This window comes from Varroa destructor, unplaced genomic scaffold (genome assembly GCF_002443255.2).
Source record: "Varroa destructor unplaced genomic scaffold, Vdes_3.0 BEIS01000002.1, whole genome shotgun sequence".
In the NCBI taxonomy this organism is placed as follows: Eukaryota; Metazoa; Arthropoda; class Arachnida; order Mesostigmata; family Varroidae; genus Varroa; species Varroa destructor.
Genome location: NW_019211455.1, coordinates 32,057,371 through 32,082,854, shown reverse-complemented (window position 1 = coordinate 32,082,854; position 25,484 = coordinate 32,057,371). Strand labels below are relative to the sequence as shown.

The window sequence follows — 25,484 nt, the reverse complement described above, 5'->3', positions numbered from 1 at the left end:
TTACTGATATATTCTTACTGAGGCTTTTTACCGGCTAGTGCCAAGAAATAAAACATTTCATCTTAACGCTACAACGGCCGAAACAGCTTTCCGTGTAAACCCTCTATTGAATTAAATCTGCACTTTTAGCCGTTTGTTTAAATGATTCTATAAAGAATATTTTAAACCCGAAAATTATCTGGTAAAAGACTGTGTGATAAAAAGAACGTGAAAAAGTGATTGATAAAAATCTATCGATCTTAAAATTTAAGAGTGTTAGCAATCATATTCGGTGTACGTAAAAAAAAAACATTCGCTTCGGTCAAATTAATCAGGTCACTTTGATCTTTGTATAATTTGAGCAAAAATCAAAAACTTTGAAAACGAGATACTTATTTCTCTTTTATGTCCCATTTGCATTTGCGACCCATTTTTGCATCGAATTGTGATTTGTGGAGAAAAACGGATCTTCTGCAATAATGTCACATAAGTGGCAAATGCAACTAAACCGATGAGAATATCTTTCTAAAGCAAATATATACCGGCAATAACTAACTCTGCCTATTTGGTAATCTGGCTATCCACTACAACACTATGAGTCCTAGCTCGTCGACGACTACAGCAGTTGAATGACTAAACTCACCATTCAATAGCCAACATTGTTGAAGAAGACCTAACAAAATTTCTCAAGAGTCACGGTAACTTAGACGCAGAAGTTTCAGTTGGAGATTCACCAGACATTGTGCTCTCAAAGGCTATCACTTTTATTAAAATCTTAATAACTTCTTGGTAGAAAAATGATTGAAAGTTTCACATGATGTTGAAATGGCCTTGCAAGACTTCATGGACTCATGCATCCCACACTTCTACGACAGCGTTGTAACAAGTTACTACTCCATATAGCAGAAAGTCATACTTTGAACTAAAGCTTGTGAAAAAAGTTCATAAAGTTTACCATTACGTATTACATAGTGACCGACCTAATATTCGTTTAATAGTACATATTTGTATGAAGAAGGCTGTGATAAGAGCGCCGGCAAACAATACTGCCGGAATGATGTGAAAAGCACGAAAATTACTGCGTCAAGCTCCTCAGAAAATGCTAATAAATAACATTTGTTTAGCTTGGCCAAGCCAGTTGACGTGTTTATTAGCTAAGATTAACGAATTGTGGGAACTGCACGCAGGTACAACGATTGTACATGAGCAGCTGTACGTTACGTGTTGATTCTTGTTCTATTTATTACTATTTTTACTGGATCACGACAAAAAATTAACTTTTACAATTTTACGAATATTCCTAGAATGATTTTATCTGAGGACACCCGTAGATAGTATTCAATTTTTTATTAACTTTTGTTGTTCAATATAACCAAACCTGAAATCATGGTTTAGCTAATAGCTGAGCAATGCTTCTCATTGTGGATCTATTAGATTCGGCTAAGTTGACTTGATCTCTCGTATTTTTACGAGTATGCGATTATTTTCTAATGTTGTTCTTGAAAGTTTTCTTTCTTTTTTGATATGGTTAATATTTAGATTCGAGTACGATAGGTTTAGGCATAGACCATGTTACCTTAGGAGAGGGCAGAAAAATACGTGTATTAATTTAGGTTGAAGGCAATGAAGCTATATTTTGACAAAGCGATAGAAAAAGGCCGGACTAGAAAAACACCGTAAGCATATCTGACGCAATCTCCAGCTACCCACATCTCCAAGCCGCCACATAGTAGCTATCAGAAAAATCTTCTCGTTTTTTCTGATTTCCTGTAAAACCGGTTCTAAGATGCGACGAAGCAACCTCAAGAGGCTGTAAAAACCGAGGCTCACATTCCAGTGTATATGCGCATTGTACTTGATCTGAATATTTAAAATATGAAGTGCGCTGGTCTATCTGATCTATCATGTGATCAAATTAGATTGGCCATGTTTTGCCAGCTTTTTGAGGTCGATTACTGAACAAATCATTTTCTGTTCAGTTTATTTATCTGTAAAATTATAGTAGTGTTTGTCCTTATTAAACGCTAATTTAGATAGAATCAACGCGGCTTGGACAGCTAAGTGTGTGGTACGAGACGACCTGAATAAATTTTTTTTATTTCGTAAATGATTATCAGCTTTTTGAAATCGTATAATAACAAAATAACAGTTTACAATTCAGATTCTCAGCTGGTAAGCCATTTATTTAATTTGAATGGCAATAGAAATATAAAAATTGAGATTCGTAGTCGAACATTATAGGAGATTTCCATTATTTTTCTTAATGGAACTTAGAGATGTACCAGTACAAGCAAGAAAAAAAATGTTTACACGTTACGACTGTAATATTCAAGGTGATAGAATAATAGTGCAGTTCCGTTAACTGAAATTTCATACTGTATCGAAGTTAATAGTTATATGAAAACGTATTATACGTCACTGTCTAGTAGTATGTTTCACCCAAACATTATTAAAACATGGATAGTCTAAATATGTTTCGAGTACTTTTTCCGTTACTGTTCCATTGGTATCAAAGAATAAGGTTGACTACTTGTGACGTTTTGATAACAACCATTAGGTTGGAAGGCCCAGGAAATCCGACTGAGAGTAGGTTAACGTCAAAGCTTGTTCGAGCATTAGTCAAGCATGCGGAAAGTACGTTACGTACACCTTCCCACTTTAACCACAGCCGGTCAACATAGCAATGGCTCTAAGTAAGCTCGTAGAGGTGGCTGAAAGATAGCTGCAGCTTCTTACGAATTCGCTAATATAAATTTGTCTTTATCATTCTATATTTTGTAGTTTCTGCTTGTCCCAACAGATGGTTCGAGTTCGTCGATACAATGTATGAGGTCTGAGCTAAACGTGTGTTAAACTGCCGGAACAAAATGCACGACATTTCAAGCCGCGCGTAAAGCTACGAAAATCTGTCAACTTATAAAAATAAAATTCATTGATGTGGCTATAATTTTTGCTTATATTTTATCGTTTTAGAACGTCATCACGTAACGTGGCGGTTGCTCAATATAGCCAAAAACAGAACGATATTGCTCATGACGATAGGATACTTAGTTCGCAGAATTAAGTATCCTATCGTCATTGGGGACGAGATATCTAATTGACTTGGGTGGGTCCAGGGAGGGTTAGGTGATTCTAAACTATTGCAATGGAAAATGTAGTAATGGCGGATGCACCAACGGAGAGTGTTCCGTCCCGTTGTACAGGGTGAAGGACTGACGTACGTCTAAGCCGCCTCGCTCTTTCTCTTTATTTGTTCTAACATGTCACCTAGGTTGGATGATGAAGAACGAGGTAACATACGGTGTAAAAAAAAATTGTAGGTAACTAACGCATTTTTTAACACGGCGCTTGTAACAACATTTGGTGCTAAACGCCCAAAATATATAATCTAATCCGCAATAACATAAGTGAGTGTGTGTATACAATGGTAATTGGAAAGTTAGGATATCATTGATGAACATGGCATTTCAGAGCGAGCGTTAGAGACTACGTTAGTGCTGAATCCTGTGAACAAAATTATAAGATTATTTCTATAAATGCTCGTGAATATTCTGGAAAAATATTGCTATACATAAACAGTAATTATTATGCATCTATTAAAAATTAGTGATGTTATGCTAAAACCAATTCGATTTCGCTGCCCTTTTTTTTATCGAAATGTCGAACGTTTACGTTAACCATTACAAACGTTTAGTTACTCTTCACGTTACATCTATTCCACGAGGTTTGGCTATAGAAAAGAGAGAGATCACTAAGCGAGAACAATCAATTTTTATCAGACCCATTAGATGTGCAGTTGGACGTGACGCTATTAATCAGCCGCTTACTCTTGACCTACGCCAATACACTGATGTACGTGAATGCAGTGGATTTTCAAGCTTATACGAGAATCTCAAAGTATTATAAGATCCGGAGGAATAATTAGGGAGATCTTCAATGGAAATTGCTGAATCAGGGAATTTGCCCATTTAATACCGCTAATAAAACCATTATCTAATCAGATATGAAAGTTTTTTTTATGAAGACTATAACATAACGTACTATTGTTTACAGGCTGCCATACAGGTTCTGACTATGCAGCTGCTTTTGTGTCGTTGTTGCCGCATCCATCATATATTTCTATCGATGCGTATCAATCTCATTATTATTAAGGCCGTTCCAGAAAACGCTCCACTCATTCATTCATTCGCTCATGCAGTCAAACGCATAACCATTGTCCCGTTCTACTTCTGTCTAGTAATTCTGTTTTGATGGCTGGTGAGAAGCTGTAGCTGTTACAAACTACAATGCGGCAAGATGAAACGAAAAAGCGTAGGCAGGGAACGAAAGCATGAATGAAAGTATTGGTGAAATGCTGAGTGATGATACCGAACGTAAAACTCAAAACACAGAAAGGGAGAGAAGGCGTAGAGCTACGTATGCCCACCTGGCGAGTAACGGCATTTTCTGGTTAGTTCGACAATTAGGCGAATGAATAACAAATTGGTTTTTACTGGTTTTCTCTCGCGGAACGAGGATAAAGAGAAAGTTTGAAGAAGCAAAAAAGGAGAGAAAACATCACTTTGCCGACAGGTAGCGTTGATGTGATTACCGTTAACATCGGGAAAAAGCTGCGATCGGTTTAGCAGGAAATTCCCATGAAAGAAACCTATATTTCAAAAAAAAAAGGGATTATCCAAAAATCATTAAACAAGTTCTAGCTATTGTGCTAAATAGGCAGTTAATTGGTTAGCTGCTTTAATAGCACATAAACATAAATAATAAATAAACATAAAAACAGGGCAAAATAAAGCTGTTTGTCATGTTCATCGTGCAGTGATTCTCGGTGTCTTCAAAAGGCTGCCGAAAAGAAAGACGGAAAAGGACTCTGGTAAAAAGAAGGAGTGTTGGAAAGCGGAGCACCTTGAGACATATCGGAAGGCTCGGCAAATCTCGATTTGGTCATGACGATATATAGGGCCGTAGTGATGGTTTAAGGCCAAGCCTGCATTTTAAGCAAGTATAGTCAGTAAGCTAAAGCTTCAGTCTTCAACCAGAACGCGAGCGAACCCGTACGCGGAGAGTCAACAGCACACCAACATAGCTGGCTTTAGGTACCCACAAGAATACAGCAAGACTGATGGTTTCAGCTACGCTAAAAACAATTAATACGGATCTGGATCCAACACGACCTCTCGATCGTTTAACCCTCAGCAGTGTGCCATGGTCAAGCCGGACGACTTGTTTTCTGTACGAAACTAACTACGTACTTGATTAAACGGCAACTAAATGGAGGCTTACGTATATCTGAATATATTTTGTAAAAGCAAAAAGATATGGAATAATATCCCTTTGTATTTGTGCACGCACAGAAAAAACATTTTAGGCCAATATAGCCTTACAAGCAAACAGCCGTATAAGCACCAAAAAAAACCCTTTTAAAAATAGTGCAGCTGGGACGATTCACTTTTTATAAACTGCGCCGATTGATTGTTAAAAATGGGCCGTGAAAATGTCAACCCATGAACTTAAATGATCCAACAAATCATAAAGGATATTTATGAACAGATTGCTGTTCCAACTGTTCATTGTCAGTTTTAAATTTCACATGAATTATGTTGCTTATGGTGACTCTATAGGCACCATGTAATTAATCATTCTTGAAAAATAAATAAGGGCTACACTATTTTTACTTGGTTATACAATTCGAATTTTCTTTTTATTATTTGCTCAGTACACACTGTTACTAGGAAATTCAAGACGAAAATTTACATTAAAGACGAATTCACAGTTTTTGTGTGAAACAGACATATATAGATTTATTTATCATCCAATGATATATTAGCTATATCTAACGTCGTGCAGAATTAGTGGAATTCCATATTACGCTGAATTTACTGTATCCTTTTCAACAATTTTCTTGATATCTGCAAGGAAAAAATAGTATATGAATTACAAATATGCTACTAGAAAAATTTCAAGAACAGGCTTTTTCGTTGCTTACCCGATGCTAGGCCCTGCATTTATTAGTTTCATGGTTATTTTTGTTGCTGTCCAAAGTCTTACGGTTCGAAATCTCTTGTATTTGACGTATTGCATCTCCGGTCAATCCGGACAGACTACGTCCATCTCCCAAATTCTTTAAGCGACCTTTGATAACCAGTTTGTTTCTCATAAGAGAAATAAGAACTTCTCTCAGTAAAGATAAAAGCCAGTAGACCTTTTGCCAGACATACTAGGTCATCTATTCGACACATAATCTTTAAGAAATTCTACGACAAGTTATGACAAGAAAATGAGACAGTCGAAATACGTTTATTATCGTGCCTTTCAGTAAGTGTAGTCGGCTGAGCTCTCCATGAAGGGATAGAATAACATGAATCAAAGCTATTGAATACAATTCCCGAAGTTGTTTTTAATTTTGAAGATTGAGAACCGAACTAATCTACACTGATAGTGCAAAAATAATGTTACGAGCGTAAATCACATGCAGAAATGACACAGGTTATGCCACAGTTCAGAAATATATGAATTAGGTAGGACAGAAAATATGAATTAGGTAGCTACCTGATCTTTTATGATAACAAAACTAAAATTAGCTTGTTTGGCCAAATGACAGGTTACAGAGCTCCGTCTTTAAGATACACAAGCACTTCTGCATCTTAGTCAATCTCTAATTTTACAGTATGAACGATTGCCCGAAATATACAAAAGCATACACAATAATACGAGAAATGATCATAAAAATAGAATACTTTTAGAAGGAAAGCAACGCTTAGAAAGACTCACTTCCAACAATGTTTTTATAGGCAATTGCCGCTGGACTGTCAGGAAACTCTCGCACAAAGAATTTACCTTCATCACAGCAACGGGCTGAAATTGGAAAGCAAAGCTTCGTTTAATTAATTGATGAAGAACAGTTGTGCGTTATCTTTAATTGCCTCATTTTTGTGAGGACGTTAGTAATTGGGTCACATCCCGTTCAGGTACCAACCTTTGTGACTCCAATACAACTTCGTTTATTTAGGGTTAACACGAATAAGGCCAATTTCTTTTTACGCCATATTTTCATAAGTACACTTACCGACTAGTGGATCAAGAGGCACCTGCCCGAGGAGTCGTAGTCCGTAGTCGTTGCACATTTTTTGGCATCCCCCAGAAGCAGGAAATATTTCTGACTCTTTGGCACATTTGGGACATACAAATCCCTTCATATTTTCTATAACACCTATCACCGGAAGTGAAACCTTCTTGCAGAAGTTAAGTTCTTTGCGTACGTCCTGCACAGCTACCTCCTAAGAGTACAATAAACATTAAGTAAATGAACGAATTGCAGTGCAGCATCTCCATTTATCAAGTCCTATGGATTAGCCAATATACCTGCGGCGTCGTAACTAAGATGGCTCCATCGAGATTTGTACAGCCTCGCATGTATTGAACTATCGTTAGATGCTCATCTGAGGTACCAGGAGGCGTGTCCACTAATAAGTAATCTAGCTCGCCCCAGTCTACGTCTCGAAGGAATTGCTTGATTATCCCTGAAATTAAATCAAATATATTGAAATGTTTGCTTAATTATTTTAATTAAATACCAATTTCTCATTTAACCAGGGAGACTGCCAAATCAATAACTTTCGACCAGGCGGTCGTACATTCATCCACCCGAATTACCCATCAATGACAGAGTCTGCCAGTGATGACAAAGAGAAGGAGACGCTATGCAAATAACCGAGCAAAATTTTTTTGGAGATGTAATTCGATAAAAAATTGAGGACATTCTTGATTGGAATTTCTGTTATGGATAAATATTAACAAGTCGGCGTATTTATTTTGCAGGAAAACACTTCAAAATTCTCTTGATAAAAGAGCCAATTGGTTCATGTTTATTCAATGTAAATTCGACTCGCCTATTACACCAACCATTTTTTCGTGGTCCCCTCCAAATGACAGCGTCGTCTTTGCTTCCTAACAAAAAACCTATACTCATTAGAGCAAGGTTTTCATCAGCGAATATTGGACTCCAACCACTCCCAGACTGATGAACCTGTAACAAGGAGTAATAACTTCTGTTTGCTTTTGTATGTTGTTATTAAGAATGGTTGAAAGGGTTAGCAGCGAAAGAATTAAACGCGCGTAAAATATGATTTAGAAACCATTAGTATCTAAAGACAAACTCCAAGATTTGAAAAGTAGATGCTTTCGTGTAGCAGAAATTAATCAATGTTTAATGCAATACTTCCAAAACTAAACCCATTTCGGGTTTTTCTTCCTTAATTAATCGTCATTTGTATAGTATCCGAACGGCAGGAATTCGCCTTTACTTCGCTAGATTTATGATCCAAGATGCTTAACGATTCACACCTGTTCACCTTCGACTCCCATCATGCTCGGCTGTGAGGGTCCGCAAATATCAACATCGAGAACGGCTACCTGTTTTTCTTTGGCGCTATCTCCAACCACTTTTGATTCCTCTGCAAGGATCTTTGCCAGCATGGCAGTTACTGTCGATTTCCCCACTCCACCTTTCCCAGAGAGTACCAGAATAACATGGCCAACAGATGATAGGCGTGATCTTATCAATGCCATATCTGCAAGTTTATTTAAAAAAATTATTTAAAAAAGTGGCAAATGAAAATTTAAAATTTGGACATTAACTTTAAAAACATACTTAGATAATCAACCACCTTGTCTTCATAGTCGGCATGTCACAATTTATTATCCGATTGTCACATAGAACCTTTATTGTGGAATACTTCAAGTTTGCAGTACTTGGAGCGATTATCAGTTTAGGCATGGACGCAACATGTGTTTGACGGTATTGACGAACCACTAAACAACACCATTATATTAATTAAAAATATTGTAATTCCTAGACTTTTAAATCGAACCCTTTTGTCTGGTCTTTTAATTACTATTACCGTTTGTATGATCTGTATGATATACATCTTCAAATAAGTGGGACGTACCTGGGTCTGGTCCCTTTGGCCCAGAAGCACATGCAGCTTGATTTGGACATCCTGTGCATCCTTCAGCTGTTCCAGCGGAATCACTATTTGTTCCTGGGCAAGCTAAAATGTAGAGAACAAAATTACGTAATTAATTAATTAGATTTCGTTACAATAGTTTTACTGTACCTTCTTTTCCTACCCCTACCGAGCTTTAAGCTTTTTATGAGTGTAACATTTGAAAATTGAAAGAAAATTCTAGGGTTAAAACTTCCGTAGAGTTCTAATAAATGACCGATTGAAACAATAGCTTATACTTAATCTGAGCCTAACTTGCAAAGTACTAAACATAGGTTTGAGACATGAATTCGACTTGCTTACTATAATGCCATATCAGGAAGCGGTAAGCATAAAATTCCTGTGTAGTTAGCAACTGCATTTTATACCCCTTTAAAGTTCTATTCGAATAAGCTGAGTATATAATAAACTTTTGCTTCACTTAACCACGTAAGAAGCTTGATCATGAAATTTGCCGAGGACGCTTATTAGCAATTGAGAATAGTTTTAAATGCTGTGTCGAAATTACAATTTTTCTTGAAATAACTACCTAAATGAGAAGTAAGAGCACGAAGTCAAGAACTGTTGTGGCAGTTCTAGCAATCATTTGGTTGTAAAACGTGCAGGAAATGGATGAATTCAGTGATTCCAAAAAATTAAATTATACGAATGATAGAGAGATATAAATGAAATACGATTAGGGAATGTACAAATAATCAATTAGTTACTAGCAATCATCCAAATTCACTAAAACAGTTTGACGTTTTCTTAATTTCAGAATTTACACATCTTATAGAATAATACACAAGTGTCTTGGCTTCGTTACCCATCAGGCTATAGCCGACATTCAATTTAACTCATGTTTATTTTCGTGCATTATACAAAACATGTATGTATTGGTATGATCCATCTTTACCGACGTTTGTAACGCGTTAAGTTTCAGCATTTGATATAAGTTCGATTCCAGTAGACGGCTGCCATAAGGTATATTATCAAAAAAGGCACGTTAATTGTATCCCAAATAAATATCTTACATTGAGGAGCATTTGCCGGTACATTTGACATATTGTGATGATTTTTTGGCGCAAATTAGAATATGAAACTGTTCAACATGTCTAAGACAACATGAGAGGGACTGTGACGGCAAGTTCGAATACCGAAACAGCAAGTAACCAAGCATAACTTCGAAATTATTCACAGTTGCATAGCATAATGGACTTAAGATTAATATACATTTTTACATCTCTGCTACCTTAGATCAGTTTCTATGATATGGCTTCCTCCTGTGGTACTTGAAATGGTGGAATGAAATTTAGATTTCGACTATACATTCGATCGCTTTGTTCGAAGCACTGCCGTTCCCAACAAACATATGGAACCTACCGGATTTTGGCGTAATTCCAATACAGGTCCATACATGCTTACTCCTCGTAATAAAATTGTAAGTTGCTTACTTTTAACGCTTCGAAAAAAAGCACAGAAATAGATCAAATAATTTGCATAAAACATAGATAAGTCAAAATGCCTTTTCGTAACAAGTGGCAGAATGATACAATGTATATGGAGGAATTACAAAATATACGAGTGTATTTGTGAATATCTAAGGAAGGTATTTGGCAAAGAATATATACAGCTTGTGTGTCATGTGATACAAGGAATAAGGCAGGTTCATGCTTGATATTGACTGAAGGGCCATATACCATGCCAGCACGAAACTATATAATGTCACGAAATAAGATTAAATAGAAATTGTCAGTTGATCCTCAGATTTACACAAACGTGGTTTTCCCTTCTTGTCGTAAATCATTTTATTATTGTTATTTACTTGTCATCCAATAGTAGATGATTTCGGTGTCTAGTGAATGGCACCCGAACCGCACGTTCTTCTAGTTTGTATATCTTGATTTACCTAGTTCGCTTATGTCCAAAAGATGGCATTGACGTAAGGTGAGACACTGTCAGTTAGGTGAGTTGACACATCTGTGACTAGGCGTTTGGAACAAGCGTTCAAGACGGCTTCGTGCTTTTATGCGTCGGAATAACTACTACACTGACACTATAGTTTTTGCGGTATCGTCATGTAATTCCTTATGCTAGTCCACATAATAGAGAGATCGCACACTGGAAAATACGATACGTGGCTATCCTGACCTCATAAGGCAGACTTAACCCAGTATTTACGGCGTTCTGGTTTATAATACGCATGTAATTAATCAATAAAAACTAGAGAAAAGTGTAACGGCAAATTGGTCTCTTGGTTGAACTTGTAGTCGGAATATATATATTAGATGGCAATTCTTCCGAACATCGGGTTGATCTGAAATGCGTCTTCATTTTTGCGAAATTTAATATAGAAATTACTTAGGTGTATGTATTCTAACCAGATGATAGTCACACTATAGCCAAATGACAGGGCTAAAAAATTATATTAAATGTAAGTTGATATATTTCGTAAGCTAGATTTTACGGACCTTCATATGAAAGGTGTCTTATCTCAGCCCATTTTGCCCTATAAAATTTTATAAAAACGCTGGTTGTACGCCAGTGCTTGCCCCAATATTTGCAAGTACAGAAATCGGACTCTTAAATATACAGTTAAACCTGATTCAAGAACTATTGGACAAGTTGAGTACGATATTAAAAACTACTACAGAAGACTACAGAAACTGAGTACTGAAGAAAAACTACAGAAGAAGGATTGTATTTGATTTTTGCAAATGAATAGGAAACAATACATGTAAAGTAAGCTTCTTTACCTAAAGTTTCACCAAGGGCGCGAGATACCTTGTACAGAACCGTGGCTTAAAATGTAAGAATGGGCTTCATAACTGTTTGGTTGATGCCATCAGTGAGTGAAAAAGTAAATGATATATCGTCAACTCGACTACGTTTCAATTCGAAATATAGATTATTATAGTCTGACATTGAGGGCATTCACGAACTTAGATAATAGATGCGTTTTATGACTCTTATTATAATACAGTATAAATATTTTAATTCTCATTATTACATAGTTAAACATACAAAATTTAATTTACTTTCATTTATAGACGGAGTAACGCCAAACGCCAGAATGTCGGTTCAGGGTGACTATTCACAAAGGACATTTCATCGAGTGTCATGTAACTTCCGGGACATGTCCGAAAAGTATCGAATGGTTGTCAGAAACTTTAAATCACAGTATGCGTCATTGTACCGCGTTCGGTACGAGAGATGTCTGCCGATGCTACGCGCCAGTGTTGAAAAAAAATGGGGTATGAGTCAGTTTTCATGAGACAGTTAATCGCAAGTGTTACATCACCTTTATCCTTCAAGAAAAGCAATATTAAATTACTTCTTTAGAACCCACATTAACATATTAATTATGTATGTCACGTACCTAAACACCTACCTAAATAAATAATGAGATAGAGAAACCGGAATACTTAGGTCAAATATAAATATCAACATAATGTATTTACTGAACGCATCGATTCAAATCCCTATAAAAGCGCAACACCTATCTAGCCTATGAAGTTAAATTTCTTATCGGTATTAACCCATTCCTTACAATTACAATTTGTTCCGGTTATGTAGGTGAATCAAAGGTACCTATTGTAGATGTATGCAACCTGGAATGTGGTGCTCGTACGATCGTAGTGGGGACCCTATTCAAGGTTATGCCCAAACAGCCTTCAATTCTAAGGGAGATCTCTGAAGACGTAAGTGTATTTTAATTCAATGCGATAGCAATGCTTTGAACCGACTTTTACTATCTGTGCGTGTTCCTCGCGTAGTACAAGCATGAACCACAATGCTATATTGTACCGAGTGTAACGTAGCGCAGTTATAGAAATCTATAACCCTGCCTCTAAATCTCCAATGAGTAGGCAGGTAGGTAAGTAGTAGTACCATCATACAGATTTTTCGTTACTTAATTATCGTTATCTACTACAAGTTTATATATACATAACATTTTTTACATACATATCTTAGGTTCCTGAAGATCATCCGCTTGGGATCTTAGAGAGCGACGATAATTTTACTTCGGATGAAGACTCACTCGTTCTTGAAGACATGAGACAGCGGGTTGCTATCAAACACTCAAATCTTCTTAATGTGCACCATCTGGTTACCGGCGTACCCATAGCACTGCTGGGTACAGTTAATGAAGAAGATGCACAATTTATCGTCGAGGACTACTGTTTCATAGGTATTTAGTGAATCACAAAAGTATAGAATAATATGATCTCGACAGATGATTTGTTTACAGACTGACCTAGATATGAGACGAACCTTATCGTGCTCAGTCTTTTTGGAACGATGAGACTCGACTGATAATGCATTCTCAGCAGTTTAACAGGATCACTTGTCTAACTAACTTGTCAGAAGTTAACGATTTTTTATTTTAACTCTTCACCAGGAAATGCGTGTCGAGTGTACGCACGTAACTAACATATTTGCGTATTCTATTCTAGGCATCCAAAAACAGTTATCCATCCCAAAGATAACCGAGGATAAGTTTGTAGTGTTGTTGAGTGGCCTTGAACTTTCAAAATCCAACGACTTGACGACCCTACAGCTCTTTGTGGATTACCTAGGCGGATTTATTGGTGGAAACAAAGAAATTGAAAAAGTCAGTATAAAAATGCCTTAAGCAATTATTGTTTGAGCTAAGAGAATAATAGGTCTGCTACATCATACCTCACATGTGTGTGTGAAAATTATAAATACAACACTTATTGAACTTATGATGTTTTCAGACGGCGAAGGTTTGCCGCGTCGTTCTTTGTGGCAACTCGGTGATGGGTCGGTCGAATTCTTCAAAGTCCAACACACCTAAGTTTTCATTGCGAAAGGAAGTACCTGATAATGCCCCTTGGATGAACATGTTAGATGCGTACCTTGCAGAATTGGCTAAAACTGTCCCTGTAGATATTATGCCTGGTTAGAAGACAGCCGTACTATTTTTTCTCTTTTTGAGCTGATTGCCGTCATTTGCCGTAAAATAATCACAAACCGTACACAAACGTTAATAATTCACTCTTGCGATTTTCTAGAAAAGATACCTAACTATTTTTATTCCAAGTGAATGCCTGGACTAATGAGTTAACCCAAACACTAAGATTTCAATTTCTCGTGATGATTAAAAGCTGTTCAATTTGTCCTGGTCGGATTGCATTTGCTTTGCTACTAGAGCTTATTTTGTTCATAAAAGGACTCATGCCATGGTGGAAGGCACTACAGTCTGCGTGTGTGTATTTCAATATTAGCTTGATGCGGGTATGTGTGGAAGCTAAAGGCTCAACAGCTAGCTTAATTTGAATGACACATATTTTTGCTAGGCCCATATGATCCCGCAAACATGCTGCTTCCCCAGCAGCCTCTCCACCACTGCCTATTCCCACGAGCTGCCGTCCACGCGAACTTCATAGCTGTCACAAATCCGTATGCCTTTGAGGTGGGTTATCATCGATTTATTTGCTTAGCAACATATTTGCGCGCACACATATATACCTTCTTAAATACAAGTGCGTATATCCTCACTGCTTTAATGGTCATTGCTTATAGTTAACACTTCTATTAATTCCTATTTATAAAGTATTCATTTTTTGTATGAACCGTTGAGATGCAATGTTTCGATTATAAGAATAGCGACATCTTTCTAGTGCTATTTGATTATCTACTTATTCGCCTTCCTTTTGATCGTGACATAGGTGGATGGTGTACGGTTTTTAGGATCGTCCGGACAAAACGTATCGGATATTCTTCGATATTCACGCTTGAAAGGACCAATCGACGTTCTCAAGGCAATTCTCGATTGGTATGTAGGATTTCTGGATAAATGTGTTTACTAGATACTATTGATTAGAGATTATTATTATTACTTATAAAATCGGGGTCTATATTTCGGCTAGTCTAAAATCTAGATGCGATACCTTTTCCTTTTCAAAAAAATTTTCGCATATGTTTGATTAAACTAGCATAACAATTTGAGTAAATTGTTCACAACATAAATTTAGTAGAGTAGATTATACCCTAAATTGCTATTTAGCTAATGTAAACGCTTCGATGCAGAGAAAGAGCCTTTTGTTTAGCGATGATATAAACAGTTACATACCAGTTCTGTAGTGTTAACCGAATGTGTATCGTGATCACTATAGGGATGTATTGTCATAATACAGACGATATCATCATTCTCAGAACGTGCTTTTTTGGCGAATGTTGTGTTCGTGTTTGCTGACGAAAATGATAAACTATTATCGGTAATAGCGGATTTCGTTTTGTATTCATTTCGATGAAAATTCCACTACAGGTCTCACATGGCGCCAACAGCTCCAGATACTTTGGGAGCGTACCCTCAACAGGAACAAGATCCATTTGTTATTGAAGAGGCTCCGCATGTTTTTTTTGCTGGCAATCAAGATAAATTTGCTGTGGAGAAGCTCACTGGTATGCTAGTAGCTGAAAACACGTTCCTCTTTGACTTAAAACATAGCACTAAACTTCTTGGTTACTTATAAACCTCTCATAACATTGTTTCCGGGTTACCCATGCCGGCGCTCAAGTGGATAATTCTAGTCTGAAGCCACAAGCGCTACTAATTTTAGTAAAGTTCTGTCAGACGCATTCTTTGAAACCACCGCTTTTCGGTATCCATCGTATTTATCAAAGCCATGATACTACCTGACATACTACGCTGTACGTATTAGCTGAGTTGTACATAATATATGGATGGCGTATATTATGGCTTATCGGAAGCATTATATGTAGGTTACAGTTAAAATAATACCTTAAAAACAGTGGAAATTTTCACTGAAGCATAATCAGCAAATTTCATTCATGCTTGTTGTCATTTTTTATTGGCCACTATATTATTCATTCAAGATTGTTTTTATTTAACCTAACTGCCGTGCATTGCTTATTTGTGACTACCTGTAGATGACGAATCGGACGTACGCTTGACACTCATAAGCATACCAATATTCTCATCGAAACCTACCGCTATTTGGGTAAACCTCCGAACTTTGGACGCGTCACCACTTGATTTCGTTGTCGATACTGGGATAGAGTCTTTGTCAGATTAAACGAGAAACCAGCACATTAAGTGGTACTTGAATGATTCTACAAACGTTCTTTTGTAAATACTAGAAAATTTCTGACTAAACTTCAGTCTCTAGAAAGCTATTAAGTAGGATTTAATTAAGCTGCGTACTAACTATATTGTGATAGGTCGGTTAACTTTTCTTTTTAACTGATTGCAATTTGCCAGGCCACTTCACGGTTTGTTTATCAATAGGATTTCGCAAGTATAAATTATGTTGGCATCAAAGCAGAATATGATTGTCTAGCGGCATTTTAATATCGTAAATTATGAACCTGTCTATTGAACCTGTTGAAATTTATGACGCATGGACGAAAAATACATGCCTGACGGGTCAGGGACTATTTTGTTTTTCAGTTAATTTTCGGACGTAATTTATGTTCTTAAATCTTGTTCGTCTGCTCAATGTCATAGTGAACTTTCCGGGAAGATTCAAAGCGTTAAATATACACGCTCATATAATGATGCAAATAAAGCGGTTTGTACTGATCTAAATGATTGACCTTAGTAGAAAGCATAGACGCATAAGTTGTTATCTGAATTTATTGATTAATCGGGTATTTGATTTGTATATTTACGCATATGCGTTGTGCGTAAACTACTATGTAGCCTATATTTTGTGTGGTAGACGTAATTGTTACGAACTTTTTTTGTTGAACTGGCAAAATGATTGGTTGGATGGGGGTTTCATAATATCTCGAATTCAACCATCATCTGAAGCTTAAAAAGGAGAAGCTTTCCACGTAATTACGTACAATGACCGCGAATGTTATGACTTTTTATTTGCAATATATTTAAAATTGGTCGTTGCCCTCGACTCTAAAAAGTTTCAATTTGATAAAAAAAAAATTACATTCACGTTGAATCAAACCACAAGGCGTGGTTAGTGATTTAGTTACCAAAACTAGTAAGTATATGGTTCTTCGATAGCATAATTCTAGAACATGACATTTCTCTGCTCGTTTTCAGATTTTCTTATTTCCACTCGTGTTTATTCTTACGGCACTTGTAGTATAATTCATATTTACGAGTGAATTCAATAGAAATCAGGGAACAAAATTTTTAATTATAATTAGCGAACTTTAAGTACGGCACAATTCTAGCGGGATATAGTTAAGCGTGTAGGGTATACACGGACACACGTGGTAAGCACTCGATGTAGTACGGCCGTTTTTCAAAAATCTCGTCTGTGAAAGTGAAGATCACATTATTTGATTTGTATCTGAAGTTTAAATCATAGGTTATGTGAGGCTAACGATTCACGTATGATTGTTGATCTGATCACAAACGGATATTTGTACTTAATATTCACGCTGGCTTACCTAAAAAAATCCGACTATTTGTATATCCATGTTATAATATACGTTTACACATGCTTTTTTGTTGCGTTCACGATAAACCTAAATGACATTTAACCAAAAATGTACAACAATTAACTTTATTTTGGAATTTCGTAGTTGAACTAATTGAGAGCATGGTCGTTTGAGGTCTACATTTTCTTGAAGGTTGCTTATAAGAACGCGCGCCTACCTGGTGATAAAATGACGTATAGAACTCGACTATTCACTTGCTCATCTTTCACACGACATATATATTCACAATCGTACTTAGTTCACAGCACATACAGGGATGTCGCGTTATCGCGCGTACCATCGTACAAATTGTTCAACTGAGATATACGAGCTGCTACTTCGACAGTGTACATTACTTATTGTACTATAACAGTTTGGGTTGCCGTTTAAGCGCATCGATATCAAGAAATCTTTCTGAGTTTCTTTCGTCGAAATTTCGCACGTACCGTTCATCCGAGGAACCGTCACTAATGGGTTTAGCTTTAACTCGTTGTATGTCCTCCATTTTCATGTATTTTCGGGTGATCACTGATACTTCCCCGTTCTGTCCTACTACTTGCTTTGTAGCTTCGGCCGTCAGCACTCTGCAGATGGAGAGAGTTCAAAAAAAGTACGCTTTTCACATGCAACTAAACATGATCTGTCCTTGTGATAGCGCAGTGGGAGCGTGTTTGCTCGTTAAACTTAAAGGCACGTGGTGGCCTGGGTTCGAATTTGGGTGCAGACACACTTCGTTTCATGCTAGGAGCTAGGCGCCTAAGTAATGCCTGATGGCTTAAGTAGCAGACGTGAATTACAAAGAAGACATTAATTAAAAACGATCTCGGCCTTTAGCAATGCCTTGGCAAGACTATGATAATTATTCAGTGTTTTTAACAGCAAATTTGGGTAAAGCTTAAATAAATATTTCATGCTTTAAATCACCTATACTTTTTTTTATTTATATAACCACTTTATTACCTTATTAATTAACAACCCGACCAATGCTTCTTACCTTCGTAACATACCGATCGGCGGAGACGTTTTTCCAATTCCCAGAATATGAGGTTTGTTGAAAACTGTGTTACTATTCATAGTCGTTGTAGGGATCTGTGGACTTCTTCCAAAGTACTTTCTTGTCACCTGATCAACCAGTATGGAAGGCTGGGTTCCACTCAGTGCGAGAGATTCGTATTGCAGCCGTGGAGGAACAACAAGGCTACAAACATTATCGCCATTTAAGGCAAGATCCGAAGCCGGTTTATCCTGCAGAACGTCTTGATGCCGTAATTGTTTAGTTGACATCAGCTGAAAATAGTATACAAGAAAGATTAGCCTTTTACATAAATTTAAATAAAATTATAAAAAAAAGCTTCAATAATAATAATAATAATAATAATACTCCTTTGTGTTCATTTCAAGTAGAATAAACACTTACTAATATTATCACTATTATTATTAGATGATGGGTTTTTGATAACTCATGTCCAGTATCAAGTTGCTAACTCGTCTATAAGCACATTACCTTGAATTGCTCCCCGAGACGAAACATTACAAAGCTACCAGTCGACTGAACCGCAGCCGATAACTGCTTTCCGTCGTTCTGGTAATCCTCTTGAAGGACATTGCCTATATTTTCGTAAACATTTTCCTCGGGATCTGCATTGTTTTTTTCCTGATTATCTAACTGTTCATTGAGTAACTTCAATTGTTGATTATACGGTTTTGAAAGCAGGTTGTTAATTTCATTCGTCTTATCTTCACTCTTACTTTCGTGAAACTGAGCGGAGTTCATAAGGTTGTCAGTATCGTGTTTTAAAGGATAACAAGCTTTGTCAAATGTCTTCGGTGTATCTAACTCATAAGAGCACATGGGTACAAAGCGATGAGGTGGAGTTTCTGGGGGTGAAATGGGTCGGCAATAACCATCAGATGTAACCGGTTTTGTCTGAAATATTACAGTTTATATTTATAAACCATGGTGCAAATACCGCTCTGTTTTTAGTCTAATAGTAATAAACAAAGAATACTTGTGTAAACGTAAATTAATGAGCGTTAGCATCAAATCGATAGAAGTGAAGAACGTCGTACAAGAAACAATTGGTCACCCTTGCTTTTCACTTTCGAATAACAAGCCCTCTATAGCTAATGTTGTAATGCTAGAAATTCAATCAATGCAGATTGTAGGAATATATCACAGCCAGAACCGCCACTCGGTCCCAATACATCATTATTATTACTGAAAACCGTTACCAGCGTACTTACTGGCTCGATGATATCGTCGACTGCTACAGTGGGATGTTGTCGCGGTTCTTTTGGCGAATTTCCTCCATGGATAAGTTTCTGAGAATTCGTATTGCTGTCATTATCGCGATCTCCGCTACTTTTTCTAGTACGCGAACCCTCATCACTGCTACTAGCGACGTTATTACTGTTGCTATTGACAATAAGCATCTGTAGTTGCTCCTTGAGAAGAGATATTTCCAACTCCTGCTTTCTAATGATTTCAAGTAATTCAGGCGAGACGTTTCTGGGACTGTTACTTTCGACGTTCTCAAAACTATATCTCGAATCTGGAGCCAAACTGCGCTCTGAAGATCGTCGCTCACATACGAGCCTTGAATAAACCCGAAAGTATCAAGTCAAAAATGATTGACTTCAACAAGAAATGACTCATGTAGTTAATACTAGAGCAATTGCAAAAGTAGAATTTTAAATACAGTTCTTCGGTACAAAAATCTCACATGCAGCTTTTCTATTATACCTGCTGTTTTTCTGAGAGGGTATTACTCGGTCCAGAGGCGTCGAACTGGCTGATGGCATCGGTCCAAGGGGTTCTAATGAACCCAAGGTCTGATTTCGTTCAGGTAAAATGCTAGTCAGGTGAACGCGCTTCGGCTGCATTTGTTTCTGTAAACCTATTGTAGCGGGTGTATATTGTTGACCCACACTGGGCGACAACTGTGGAAGGGGGAAAAATGTATAAAAATGCCTATAAACTTCATATAATTCCCATAAAGCTTTCAATTAATTAAGACCCAAAATCAAAGTTAGTCTCATCAAAATTATTTAGTAAAGTGAAAATAGGGAGCAATTAAAAAAAATAAACAGCTTTGTAAAGCAAAGAAGCTTAATTAATAAACTAGTAGAACATTTGTGAACCAGTTGGGTTAGTTGAAATTGAAAAATAGTTTGGCGAATCCCCCTCAACGATCGGTTTTTTTTTAAAAAGAAAGAATTGAACTATACAGCCGTGCATTACTGGGTTAACGGTTCGTCGAACTCCGCGTGATAAATCGAATTTACTCCATTTGCCCCTTGGTAATCCTATGTCACTCACCCATATAGGAGCATCGCGGCGAGTTGCAATACGGTAGCTTTCAGTATTTACGTCTTGTTCCGTTGACTGTATGGCCGACATCTGCCCGCCTTCTGACAGATTGCGCTCGGCCGTCAGCTCCGTTCGAATTTGTTTATAGCGAGTAGAATTGCTATTTTCAGACTGATTCATCATCGTAGCGTCAAACGTAAAATCTCCATCGTCGATGAAGCACAAATCAAGAGTAATGTCAACTAATCGGTCTCGCGCACTAAACACCCTGGTCACAGTTGTTTTTTCTACGCCACTTAACACCTTCGGAACAGCGGCGACGGTGGTCGAATGGGTGGTGGACAAAGAGCAGCAACGTTATTAATACGTATGGTTTACCTAATAATTTAGGTGTTCCACAGGATAGGTACTTAAAATACTTTTTGAGTTTTTTTCACTGTCTCTGAAATAAAACGTAGTTTACGGAAATGACTTCAATAGCGACAAAAAAAAATTGCTTATCCTTTATAATAAAGATCTTATTTGATAGGAATGGCAAACTTTTACTTACCTACTAGAAACACTTGTGCATTACTAGGTAAAGAAATATTTGCTAATAATAATAATAATAATATATTGTAGTAAGTTTCTTGTCTGAGATTTTGCAGAAGTTACAGATTTTGCAAAAACTACAGACTGCGAGTGCTGGCAACAGTGGAGTGCTTTATACTTACCACTGTTCTCATGACATCATCAATAGGAATCACAGTGTAAAACGTTAAATCTCCCTCATGATCGAAAACAATTAGAACGAAGATATCTTTGTCTTTGGCTTGTATCTGCTGAAATCTTGATTTCCCACCGCACGTAGCGGCATATAATCTTGCATGAGGTGACGGCGGCTGGACCGAACTAAGAAAGTGTTGACACACCAGCCAAACTAACGGATGATGCGGTGTTTTTACGCCTGATATCCAGCTAAAAGAGAAATTGCACAACGACTGGAGCTTTATTTTATTGAAGTTGTGGCGTATCCCAGGCTTGATGATACATAGCTTTTCTAAGTAAACCTGTTTCACATGCGGGTGTACGTAGCCGCAAGAGATACGCAAACTATTACAATAAAAACGACATTTAAGTGCGCAACACATATGTAACAATGGCCCTTTAACAGCGTCTCCATATTCTTATAATATTATGGTATAGACATATTACAGGGTATAATATTACTTGGCCGTGCTGAAAGTGTACCTCATCACCTGCTCTATTTAATGTTAATAGGTCTGCGGAGCAAGCGTAGTCGCAAATATTTCATCCGTCGTCAAATTTCTGATACATCTTATGATAGAACATGTTATATGTAATGTACTAAACTGCATGGTCCCGTATTCCAATGGAGTTTGAAAGAAAGTGTTATTAGCTATCTGAAACGAAAAATGTGCACACATAGGTAATATTTACAAGCTATTGTATCTACGATTTTTGAACTCAGCAGTATCTCACACGACAAGCGTCAGATCTTATTCTACAGCGTCATTTGCATCTATGTCTATTGACTTTCTTTTATGTCCGACAGGCTATAAAAATAAAATAAAGCCAGTTTTCTTATGCTCAAAGAAAAATGACATAAGTGAAACATGTACTCCATTTTCTACTTCTGCACTTGAAACTGAAATTTGCCTTCGTCCTCTTAAATAGTGGCGTACAGAAAGTGCTACAAGCCAGGCGAATCACGAACCGTGTAACTATTCAAAGTTATTGTGAGTTTTCTACATCAAATATTTTAACATAGTTATAACCAACGATGAACGGAAACGACTCATGAAGTAACACTGAAAAACAAAAAAATGCTAAGTAGCTTTAATAAAAAAAACATAGGGTTTCAGTCGATACCTACCTGATTCCTTCATACTATTGGAATAACTTCAAGGTCGGTACATAAGTAATAGGGTTTGTTCTAGTTAACAAAAGGCGCGACATTCGGCTTGAGTCCTGGCAGGAAACGATTTATTATGTATTTGTCGCCACTCTTCATTTATTTTAGCAGAACTTATTTATTACGGCGAACACTTTTATGTCAGGTGCTCTGGAAAAACTCGTCCAATGTTGGTACTCTTTTCACTGATAATCCTACTGTTAGAAGTGTCAATGATCGGAGAGGTAGTAATCTGTTGGCGCAAGGTATTGGAAAATATGGCGAGCAAAAAAGCTGCTCACTTAGGTTCTTGCAGGACAACGTTACCTATTCTTGCCATGCGTAGCCTGGCATTATCATAGAGAAGGATGATTTCACCTCATTTATCGGGTCTCTTAAATCGGATAGCGTCCCTATAATTAGGCCCTTTTTGTCGATCCTTACTGGCTCTCTTTTTCTTTTCCAGCACTCCCTAGTGTATAAAATCTCTACAGTTCCAATAGATGCAATTTATTATATTTTAGAAAAAGAATTTGACTTAATTCGGATGTTAGATGTACCTCGCGTGGCTTTTTCAAGTTAAGAAATGCTCAAACATTTAAAAACAGCCGTTATTTATGTTGCAAATATGAATGTGTGTTGTAGGATCGCCGGCCTTTCGTTCACAAGTGTCTTTCTGTTTGAAACATTATTAAGAAATATATAGCAAACTTACACCCCTGTGACGTCCTGTCTTGCATCATCCTTCTGCAAAAGGTGGCAGCTACCTTTCGACGTACGCACCCAACCCCATAGCAGTTCCTTTCGGAGTTGACTTAGCATCCTGTTTTATTCAGGTAAAAAAAAAAGTATAAAGTTCGTAATACGAATTTGAGTTAACATCAGAGTTTACCCACAAGTTTCTAATACAATCTTACCGCCAGCCTATTTCTGGCAGTTGCAAGGAAGATGTATTTAGTTGTATTACATGTAGGTTTCAGTCTCCAAAGCGCCACTAATTTTTAAATGTCGAGAAAGGTGGTTCCTGGACGTATTTAGAGCATTGATGCGCACCCTTAAAGAATACCTGCGCGATTAATTAATTAATAGTGATTCTCACCTGAAGATCGTGTTTTCAGCTAGAGGGAGTTTACTGATTTTGTATGCGTTCAGTCGTCGTTCAAAGCACACAAAGCTAACATCCACGGAGCAGTTAGGACCCTCGAGTTTGCCATGAATGTCAAGGGAAAAAAAATTTGTCAACTGACGGAGAGTATTTGTTTGAGCTGAGTTGAGGACGGCGGTTCCTGTGCCGAGAGAGTACTGCTTTGTTTTTACGTCCTCGACGAGATCCAATACAGTGTTATTCGGATCACGCGCTTCTGCAAGACGACAAAACTGAAATCAAGCAGTTTGAAAAGTGTACGCTCCAATAGTTTGTCTTTTGTGCCAATTAGCTCGGTACAAAAAGTAACTGCATAAGCGTTTACTTGTTGATTCTCACAACGTAGGGCCGTTTTGACAAAGCGTTTATCGCAGCTGCATGGTAAAACGCAATTCAACGGCCATCATAAAAACATCTCTCTAATATTTAACACGTGTCTTCTGGATTTAGAAGGCTTTTGTATCGCCTATTTCACTGCTCGTAAACTGTAAAAATGTTTCGCAAATTCGATAGATTTACTTGCTATAATAATTTTAAAGATTTTTTGCAATGAAAACTTGCACGGGCTGAAAGTGGTGTAAAAATGCTGGGTATTAAACGGTCACCACTTACGCGACAGCTAGCGAGGAAATCCGCGGACCTTAGGGGACCTGGCTGGGGTTTTCCTCGCACGGCATTTACCTCGACCTCTAAACCCTCGGCCTCCGGCGAGCCGCATAGGAGCTCCCCCACTACGAAGAGGGCTTTCTTGTTATCCACGTACGTCTGGTAAGCAGCATTTAGGACACGCTCACGAATTCTCATCAATGGCTTTCTGAAACCAAACAAAAGGTATGCTATTTATAGAATTTTGATGGAAGCACCTTTGGAACTGAGACTGTGGAAGTGTGTAAATGGAGCACAGCCAAAATCGTTGGTGAATTATACGTAATATGTGCACAACTTATTTTGAACAAGACGAATATTCATTAGAAAAACAACAAAACTATAGTCTTTATTAGTAAAATCTTCAGCTACCAAAAATCAAATACTTTTTGGAGAGGATTCCCAACACAACTGGCGGCCTGTCGGAGGTAGCCTGGTGCTTCCAAAGAAAATGTCGCTGCATGTTTCCACAGCTGAAAACAAAGACAAACAAACGCAGCAACCATAAATATGAAGATCTCTGAGATTGTTGAAGTCTTTAAATAGGTGTCAAAACTCCCTAAACCTTTGTAGCCCTTTTCACATAGCTCCAATAAATTCAATCTAATAAATTTACACTTCAATCAATGCCTGTTTTCGTCTCGTCTAATATTGATAGAGCAACTCCTCGAAAACTCATCTGTTGCTTCAAGCAAATCCGTCACTAGTTAGCTATCAACCTGTCCTTTTGTTCGGCGTTCACATTGGTACCATTTAAAAACTCCTCTAAGTTAGCCAACTAATTCGAAGATTCTTTTCTCTATAGGAACAGACACTATCTTCTTATGCTCGTATAATCATCATTTAGGAGTGAAGAGTTACCCGCTGTTCGAAAATTTTAAATATTAGTCAAAACAAACTTCCTCTCCCATAGCTCGCGCGGTCAACTAGATCTGGCAGCGCCACTCTGTAATCTAATGGGTGAAAAAAATTTGATCCTTTCGTCGCGCTACTTGAACGGCTTTATTTAATGAAGCAAAAAATGTAGCTATCATATGAAAATAGAGAAACGAGATCAGTAGGGAATCATAAAGAATGGTTGAAAAAAAAAAGAAC

At 37.3% G+C, this 25,484-nt stretch overlaps 3 protein-coding genes and 1 long non-coding RNA gene across 7 annotated transcripts; 2 read left to right on the top strand and 2 right to left on the bottom strand.

The window, feature by feature from the left end:
• The first annotated feature begins 4,047 nt into the window (after window positions 1-4,047).
• On the top strand, window positions 4,048-5,665 carry LOC147757675 (uncharacterized). The gene is made up of 2 exons (XR_015319857.1): window positions 4,048-4,551; window positions 4,796-5,665. It is a non-coding gene; the product is annotated as an uncharacterized LOC147757675 (long non-coding RNA).
• Window positions 5,666-5,749: 84 nt separating this feature from the next.
• On the bottom strand, window positions 5,750-10,146 carry Nubp1 (NUBP iron-sulfur cluster assembly factor 1). Its single transcript, XM_022794158.2, has 8 exons — window positions 9,995-10,146; window positions 8,925-9,026; window positions 8,320-8,546; window positions 7,879-8,002; window positions 7,339-7,496; window positions 7,043-7,253; window positions 6,748-6,831; window positions 5,750-5,885 (listed from the first exon to the last, which is right to left on the bottom strand). Exons 1-8 carry the CDS (start codon window positions 10,023-10,025, stop codon window positions 5,842-5,844), a joined length of 981 nt encoding a protein of 326 aa, XP_022649893.1. The 5' UTR covers window positions 10,026-10,146; the 3' UTR covers window positions 5,750-5,841.
• A 110-nt stretch (window positions 10,147-10,256) lies between these two features.
• PolD2 (DNA polymerase delta subunit 2) lies at window positions 10,257-16,539 on the top strand. Its single transcript, XM_022792869.2, has 11 exons — window positions 10,257-10,401; window positions 12,011-12,214; window positions 12,537-12,661; window positions 12,936-13,152; window positions 13,418-13,575; window positions 13,703-13,886; window positions 14,285-14,400; window positions 14,657-14,763; window positions 15,256-15,392; window positions 15,882-16,050; window positions 16,402-16,539. The coding sequence occupies exons 2-10, from the start codon at window positions 12,034-12,036 to the stop codon at window positions 16,025-16,027; spliced, it is 1,371 nt and encodes a 456-aa protein (XP_022648604.1). The 5' UTR covers window positions 10,257-10,401; window positions 12,011-12,033; the 3' UTR covers window positions 16,028-16,050; window positions 16,402-16,539.
• Window positions 16,540-16,791: 252 nt separating this feature from the next.
• On the bottom strand, window positions 16,792-25,257 carry LOC111245066 (uncharacterized). Of its 4 annotated transcripts, XM_086978479.1 has the most exons (13): window positions 25,140-25,257; window positions 24,776-24,862; window positions 24,357-24,558; window positions 23,700-23,977; window positions 23,316-23,423; window positions 21,420-21,663; window positions 20,716-21,009; window positions 20,140-20,336; window positions 19,641-19,992; window positions 18,901-19,323; window positions 18,391-18,683; window positions 17,843-17,980; window positions 16,792-17,231 (listed from the first exon to the last, which is right to left on the bottom strand). In XM_086978479.1, exons 2-13 carry the CDS (start codon window positions 24,850-24,852, stop codon window positions 17,219-17,221), a joined length of 2,619 nt encoding a protein of 872 aa, XP_086834605.1. In that variant the 5' UTR covers window positions 24,853-24,862; window positions 25,140-25,257; the 3' UTR covers window positions 16,792-17,218. The 4 variants fall into 4 exon arrangements, with proteins under 4 accessions (XP_086834605.1, XP_022648602.1, XP_022648601.1 ...); XM_022792867.2 differs by lacking the exon at window positions 16,792-17,231 and having other exon boundaries at window positions 17,467-17,980; XM_022792866.2 differs by lacking the exon at window positions 16,792-17,231 and having other exon boundaries at window positions 17,467-17,980; window positions 25,109-25,244.
• Between the last annotated feature and the right edge of the window lie 227 nt (window positions 25,258-25,484).